Source organism: Rhamphochromis longiceps, linkage group LG3, assembly GCF_057381845.1.
Source record: "Rhamphochromis longiceps isolate RC_006_pf linkage group LG3, R_longiceps_female_GT1.1, whole genome shotgun sequence".
Lineage (NCBI taxonomy): Eukaryota > Metazoa > Chordata > Actinopteri > Cichliformes > Cichlidae > Rhamphochromis > Rhamphochromis longiceps.
In genome coordinates, this window is record NC_140559.1 from 29,831,862 (window position 1) to 29,839,950 (window position 8,089).

Genomic DNA, 8,089 nt, shown 5'->3' on the forward strand with positions numbered 1-8,089 from the left:
TTAAGACAGGAGACTAGTTCAGCCAGAGAGTTCAGAGAAATCGGCTCGAAGTGATCAAACACAACTGAGGAAAACAAGGGAACAGAGGGATCATAGGGCGGAGGAATGAAATAAGACCTAATAGTATCCACCTTATCAACAAAAAAACGTAAAAAGTTTTCACAGGTACCAAGGGACCCTAGTAATTGAGAGGTGGATGGAGGGTTGATAACAGAGTGATTAGTATTGAATAAGATACAAGGGCTGTAGCTGTGTTTGCTGATAATATCCGATAGGTACTATTGGATAGGTAGTTTTTGCTTTATGCACAGCATCTTGATAAAGAGACAGAGCATCTCTTAACATAGCAAAGGAAATCTGAAGTTTGTCTTTTTCCATTTTCTTTCGGTCCTTCTAATGGCCCGGGTGTCCTTGTTTAGCCAGGGATCAGTTTTAGGTCTAGAGCGTTTAGTTTTTCTAAAAGGAGCAGCCATATCTAGGACATTTGTACAGGTGACATTAAACATGGTAAGCAAATGATCAACATTTTGCTTAAAGGAGCAATTGTCCATGATAGGGAGACCAGAATTCTGATAAGCAGCAGAGAATTGCTCCGCAGTAACTGGTGTAATGATGCGGTATTGGCGGACAGGAAGAGGAGGCTTAACTAAGAAGTATGGGACAGAAATTTTGAATAAAACAGGCATATGATCCGAAAGGTTAAGGTTACAAATTTGAATATCCTATAGCTGCAGACCGCAGAATAAAACTAGGTCCAAGGTTTGTCCGCGCTCATGGGTGGGAGTCTTTACTGATCAGAATGAGATTAAAGGAATTAATAAGATCCAAAAGTTGTTTTTGGTGACAAAAAAACACGAATATTAAAATCACCAAGGATTAAAATGCTGTCAATGTCCAGAATGCAAAGAATAAGTAGTTACAGGAAGGTGTTTAGCTCACACTTGGAAAATACACCTGGTAGTTAGGTTGAATCGAAGCTGGATCACTTTTCACACTTTAAACAAACTGCACCAATCTGGACTTTGGAACCGAACCAAGACCTTCTCCTCAAGTGTGATTATCATACTTGTTGTTCACACCCGCACAAACAAACTTTACCAAAGGGGAAAATGAGCAGAGTTGTACTTATATGAACTAAACAACATAGGTGTGAAAACACTTTAAGACTCCAGTTTTCATCTAAATTTAGGATGACAAAGGTAGATGCCAAATTTTAACAATTTTGCCCAACGCAGCTTTTATTTATTAAACAAAATGTAATAAATTCCTGTTTACAAATCTGAAAACATTGCTCTGTTTGATTCCAGGGAACATCCTCCCTGTCAAAGTAAAGGAAAATTTGAAAAAGGCAGTGAAAAAGAAATTTGCTCTGACATTTGAAGGTAATGGTGACCAAGAAAATCTACTCCAGAACATCTACACAATGTTGTTCATCACCACCGGAGAGAGTGGAAGACTAAATGAAGAGCATCAATTCAAAAGTAAATGGAAAACGCAATCATCCAATGACTGTTCAGTAAACCTCAGTCACATATTCAAATCGTTTTCTGTCCAAACCAAACCCCACAGAACAGTTGTGACGAAGGGCGTTGCAGGCATTGGGAAGTCTCTGGCTGTGCAGAAATTCATTCTTGACTGGGCCGAAGAGAAGCAAAACCAAGATCTTGACTTTGTTTTCAGTCTTGCTTTCAGAGAGCTGAATTTGATTTCAGGTGAAAAAAGCCTACATGAGCTCCTAACTTTATTTCACCCCACACTGTCAGAACTCAAAGATTCAGTGGACTATACCAAAACCAAGATTGTTCTGATCCTGGACGGTCTGGATGAAAGCAGGTTTCATCTGGACTTTGAAGGCATTAAGACTATAACATCTGTCAAGGAAGCAGCACCTGTGAGGGATCTCCTAGCAAACATCATCCAGGGTAACCTTCTTCCTGATGCAAACCTCTGGATTACTTCCCGTCCAGCAGCAGCCAATCAGATCCCTGCAGAACATGTTGACATGGTGACAGAGATAAGAGGTTTCAATGATCCTCAAAAAGCTGAATACTTCAGGAGGAGATTTAGTCATGATCCTGGTCTTGCTGAAAGGATCATTAAACATATTCAGTCTTCACAGAGTCTCGACATCATGTGTCAGATCCCGATCTTCTGCTGGATTTCTGCAGTGTTATTCCAGGAAGTCTTTGGAGGAGATGTTGAAACTGCAATTCCTCAAACTCTTACAGAGATGATGTCACACTTCCTGTTTGCACAAACAAAGCGTAGAAGCAGAAAATATGACAAGAAGGTTGAGACAAACAAAGAAAAGCTTCTGAAGACACACAAAGAATTTCTTCTGAAACTCGGCAAGCTTGCATTTGAGCAGCTGCTGAAGAACAACCTCATCTTCTATGAGGAAGACCTGGAAGACTTTGGCATTGACATTAAAGAAGCATCCATCTACTCTGGATTTTGCACTACAGTCCATTTGGAAGAACAACTCTTTTCCAACAAAAGGGTCTTTTGCTTTGTGCATCTGACCGTACAGGAGTTCTTTGCAGCTCTCTTTGTCTATGACTGTTTTATTAACAATAATACTACAGAACTTAAAAACTTCCTCATTTTGGAGGACAAAGACCATACGTTACTTGATCTTGTAAAGGTGACAGTTGACAAAGTGCTGGAGAAGAAGAAAAATGGCCACCTGGACTTCTTCCTGAGATTCCTTCTTGGCCTCCTAGTTGAACCCAACCGGAGAGTCCTTCATGGTCTGCTGCCTTCACCAGATCAAAGCCAAGATACTGACAAGAAAATCTTGACTTACCTCAAGTCTATCAGAAGGAAGAACCTCTCTCCAGACAGCTGCATCAACCTTTTCCAGACTATGATCGAGATGAGAGATCACAAAGTCAAAGATGAGATTCAGGAATATCTCGCACTGTCAGATCGTTCAAAAACAGAGTTGACTCCCCTGCACTGCTCTGCACTGGCCTACATGCTGCAGGTATCAAAGAATGATCTGGAACTCTTGGACTTAAAGAGTTACAACACATCAGATGAGGGCAGACGGAGGCTGATACCGGCTGTGAGGAAGAGTAGAAAAGCTATGTAAGTTTGCAGCAATAATTTGCTTTCATGTTGAATAACAACATGTTAAATATACTTTTCTGTCAATCAGATTGTGTAAGGTCAGGGTTTGCTGGAAAGGAACTGTTCTTGATCAAGCTGATCAAGTGTCATCCTTAAACCTTTGTCATGGCATGGATTTAATTTATGACCACAGCAACCACTTCCCTGATGACTTTATGGTCTTAATTGTTACTTTTTTTTATCCCAAGTTGAATAAAACAAGATAGGATTATTTGATAAAATAATAAAACATTCTGCTCAAAGAAGGCCAAGATCATCTAGCTAAATCAGCTGACATTATCTACTCAATACTTTACAACAAAAAGATGAGAATGGCCAAAATGTAAAAATAAAGGTTTCAAAACTTCTGTCTCATAACACTTTTTAAAACCTTTAATTTTTTCTTTATTTGTCTACAGAATGAAACAGCTTTGTTCTCTTTATACTAACACTTAAACACCCACCCACAGGTTAGCAGATTGCAAAGTGACCTCGGTGTCAGCTGAGCATTTGGCTTTTGCTCTCAAGTTCTACTGCTCATCCCTGAGAGATCTAGACCTCAGTGACAATGACCTGAAAGATTCAGGGTTGAAGTTACTCTGTGATGGACTATCAAGTCAGTGCTGCAGGCTGGAGATACTCAGGTAGTAACACATAAAGTACACCAAAAGACACTAGTAATGGACCTCCTTTAGCCAGATTTAAGCTGAAAAGAAAACTGCTAGAAATGTGACTCTGTATAATAAAAATGATAGTTCTTGCTCTGATTTCAGTGAGGTCTTTGTCAATAACAAGTCAGATAGTATACTTAGATTGACAAAGAATTGTCTTGAACACTGTACACTTCTGACACTCAGGAGTCACCATCTTGGTTTGATACCTGAGTGGCAACCCACCAGTGGAAAAAGACAGGAACATCTGAACTAGCCCATTAACATTGGCATATTACTTTTTCACACAGTGATGTTACATGGGTTGGTTGACGGGGGTTGTTTGGTATTATTATGTGTGGTCAGAAGGTCAATAATAAGTTAACAATCATAGTCAGCTGTTGCAATCATCAGTTTAGGCACATAACTTGCTTTGTTTGGTAAGCAAGAACAAAATGTACTACTGGAATTATTTCAACTGGAAAAAGTGTCTGTTTTATCAGGTTATCCGGTTGTCTGGTCACAGCGACAGGCTGTGCATATCTGGCTTCAGCTCTACAGCTCAACCCGTTTCATCTGATAGAGTTGGATCTGAGCTACAACCACCCAGGAGACTCTGGAGAGAAGCAGCTGTCTAAGCTGAAGAATGATCCTCGATACAAGCTGAGCAAACTCAGGTAATGGAATTTTTTAAAGTAATTTTTTAAAACTTCATTAAGAAACATAATTAAATCTGAGATACTTTTCTCCACAGTGTTGAACACGGTGGAAGTCACAGAATGAAACCAAGCTTCAAGAAATGTAAGCACTTCAGTTATTTTTGGTGGCAATAAGTAACAAATCAATGAAATTATGATCTAGTAACAGATCATTGTTCAAAGTGGCATGGCTTCTTTTTGTTGTTGCAATGAAGTGTTTTCTTATTTCCAGATGCCTGTGAACTCACTCTGGACTCCAACACAGCACACACAAACCTGCTTTTCTCTGATGGGAATAGAAAGGTGACCTGGATGGAAGTTGACCATCCACATCCTGATCCCAAAAAACAGCAGGTGCTGTGTGAGCAGAGCCTCAATGGGCGCTGCTACTGGGAGGTGGAAGTGTTTGGCTTTCTATGCGTTGGGATTACAATCAGAAGAAGAGGCACAGAAGGAAAGAAAAATGAGTTTAAGATGGGATACGATGACAAATCCTGGTGTCTGGTTTTCTCTGATGATGGTTTTTACATTCTGCACCGTAACAAGAAAGTAGACGTGCCTTCAGCTGGATGGCGCTCCAGTCGGGTGGGTGTGTATGTGGATTGTTCAGCTGGCACGCTGTCCTTCTACAGGGTTTCTAATGACAGCTGCATCCTCCTTCATAGCTACAAAACAGCCTTTAACGAACCCCTTTATCCTGCTGTTGAGCTTCACTCTCAGTCGTCTGCTTCATTTTGTCAGCTAACCTAAGTTTCACCTGCAAGTTCTGTCCATCAGTTCCACACATTAAACTGCTTTTACGAGTATCCCATTGTTTTTCCATGTTGTCCTAATGAAGTTCTAGGTCATGTTTCACCTATTGTAGCTACATGGTATTCTTTATTTACTCTATCTTTTTCTAATATTTTTTTAATGATCTGAAACAGTTAAGTGTGACAAATATCCCCCACAAAAATGTTGCTTGTCAGAAACAATGTCAGCATTTTAAGTGGGCAGTTCTGTTTCATGTATTTTTTGTAGAACTTGTTTGTATTTACTTCAAACTCAAAATCAGGTCTAAACCTCTGAACTCCTAATCTGTAACTTTGAATTCGCAATTTACTCACTTTGATAATTGAACATAGTGCCAAGAAAAATACATTCAATGTAAATGAGCCTGATTTCACAATTACAAAGTAGGAGATTACATTTTAAAAAACTGACTAACAGTGCATAAATTTATGAGTACAACCATCTACAGCTGGTTTAAGTAAAGAGCAAGAAGATCTACAGAGGACAACACAACCAGTAGACCCAGAACATGCACACTTTAAACAGAACGTTTCTAACCAGATGGTGGAGCCGAACTCAGGACTGCTGTGAGGCTTGCTACTACACCACCATGCTGCCCACATTTGACATGCAGAATGTAGATGTTGGTGGCTGTATTAATGTTCTTTTGTCTTCTTTTATTTAGAATTTACCTTTCTCTGTTTTAAATCAAATGTGTGTGGCAACTCTGAGCATCTTTTACAGCCTTTTCACTACAAATCAGGTGTGTGTGAGAGAGAGGCTGTTTCAAAGGCGTTTAGTTTCTGTCCTTTATTTTTACTTAGCTTGAAGCTTGTGTGGAACAAATACTGTGTAAGTTAACAGAAGTCTAAGTATCACAGGTCTGCAATTTTATTAAATGAATGTTAGGTCCTGGTTGGCATGTTATGGTCTGACAGTGAAAAATAATCAGAATTCAAATGTGAGGTGAGACTATTAGATGTGATTCAACATGTACAAACTGGTGTCCTGTTTTAGATCACAAATGGCTGCTTATTGAAAAATAAAATGTTTTTTTAAATTTGCAGTGTAAAGCAGAAGTTTCTAATAGTTTTGTCTTACTGATGCTCATTAAGGAATAACTTCAGACGCTGTTAAAAAAAACTAGTTTCTCCTATTACCGACACACAGAGGTCTGAGGGATCTTCCAGGAATTATGCCGCTAATTTCCAGAGGCCTGATTGGGCATTATCTCTTATGTTGAACATAACCTGGTCCACAGCTGGGCTGTTGTGGAGCACAGAACAGGTGCTACAAAGCACACCTGTCACAACAAAGCCCAAGTCACTTCATCAAACAAGCTTTTTCTTTTCACAGTTCAGCATGCATGCAGTCTACTTGCTTATACATGCCATCTATACAGGAAATGCACCATTTGAAAGAAACACAAACATCACCTGTCATTTTAATCTGAGAACATAAAAAACCTCCTTCATTAATCCAACCATATTATTATTGGCTCATGTTTCCTATAGGTCACTAACCGTGTTAATGAGGGGGTGACTTGGCCTGAGAGTAAAGGGTGGGGCAGTCTGCCTCACAGCTGCTCTCAGCAACACCAACCCACCCAGAGAAGGGGGGGGGGCTCTTTATCTGTTCAGCACAATAAAAGCCTTTTACATCAAAGGAAACAGAACAGAAGTTAGAGATCAGATCCCATGATATCATTCACCAAACTCCAACCAAACCTCCAGAGAAAAAACAAACAAAAACAATTTAGTCCTACATAAAGGCTAATGTGGGACCTACCTGACACTGGGACACTTCAATACAAGACAGGTAAACTGAGATCAGAGTAATGAGTCACATCGCAAACTAATCAGCTGCTTTTACCATTTTTAATTCAGTTTTTATACAAATAAGCAAAACTGCAGTAGCTTCACAGCACAACAGGGGGCCCCAGCCCACTGTATAAATCACTGTCAGGTATATTTACTGGTTTGGGATTCAGTTGTTTAAAAGTTTTATTTAATGTTGTTTTTAACTCCCCTGTCATTGTGACAGTGCACATTGTCTCCCCACCTCTCCTAATAAACTTAGCATTATAAATACATATGTCCTCAATACATTTGTGGGTTGAGCAGCAGAGTATATGTGGGTTAGAGCCATGGAAAACTTGCCACATCTTCTCTGCCAGTACTAACTGTATTTAGGAACACGTTAAATTCTGAGTTTCCCTCATATCTTCAAACTTATAGTTTGCCTAAAGTGGACACTAGATTGGAAATTCATGTCCTATAAACACAACAGAAAACTACAGTCAAACTGAACTTTTCAGACCAAAACAGAAAATGAAGTTGGGCAATTTAAAAATATTACATCAACACATATCTTTAAGTAATCATTAAAAAAAAACTGACATAGTTTTACGATCCCTCGGCTCTCTGTCCTGGTCGTTGTGTCCTTGGGCAAGACACTTTACCCTACTTGCCTACTGGTGTTGGCCAGAGGGGCAGATGGCGCGATATGGCAGCCTCGCTTCTGTCAGTCTGCCCCAGGGCAGCTGTAGCTACAACTGTAGCTTGCCTCCACCAGTGTATGAATGTAAGAGTGAATGAATAGTGGTATTGTAAAGCGTTTTACGGTCATCCAAAATCATTGTTTCTTATTGGTCCACATAAACAAAGTACAAATAACTTAACATGGGGCAGTACTGTATGATGTCTTGGCTAATTTATGATGTTCTCTGCTTGAAGTAAAAAGGACATTTTCAGGACCTGTGTCTTAGTTTGAAACAATTAAACGGGACCCTATAACACCTGAGCCGAGGGCAACACAGGTACATTTAGGGCTCGTTTATAAGTTTTTATTTTTGTTAAG

General features: G+C 39.6%; 1 protein-coding gene across 4 annotated transcripts in view; it reads left to right on the forward strand.

Moving 5' to 3' along the window:
• Positions 1-6,349, forward strand: part of LOC146674006 (NLR family CARD domain-containing protein 3-like) — a 35,992-nt gene extending 29,643 nt beyond the window's left edge. For 3 of the 4 annotated variants that reach the window (XM_085392661.1, XM_085392644.1, XM_085392650.1), the window contains exons 6-10: positions 1,308-3,090; positions 3,582-3,755; positions 4,265-4,438; positions 4,516-4,562; positions 4,692-6,348. In XM_085392661.1, coding sequence (XP_085248787.1) covers positions 1,308-3,090; positions 3,582-3,755; positions 4,265-4,438; positions 4,516-4,562; positions 4,692-5,209 — 2,696 coding nt within the window. In that variant the 3' untranslated portion in view covers positions 5,210-6,348. Of the gene's footprint in view, positions 1-1,307; positions 3,091-3,581; positions 3,756-4,264; positions 4,439-4,515; positions 4,563-4,691 lie in introns of all 4 variants that reach the window. The other variant, XM_085392671.1, reaches the window with a different exon arrangement.
• Positions 6,350-8,089: the final 1,740 nt, after the last annotated feature.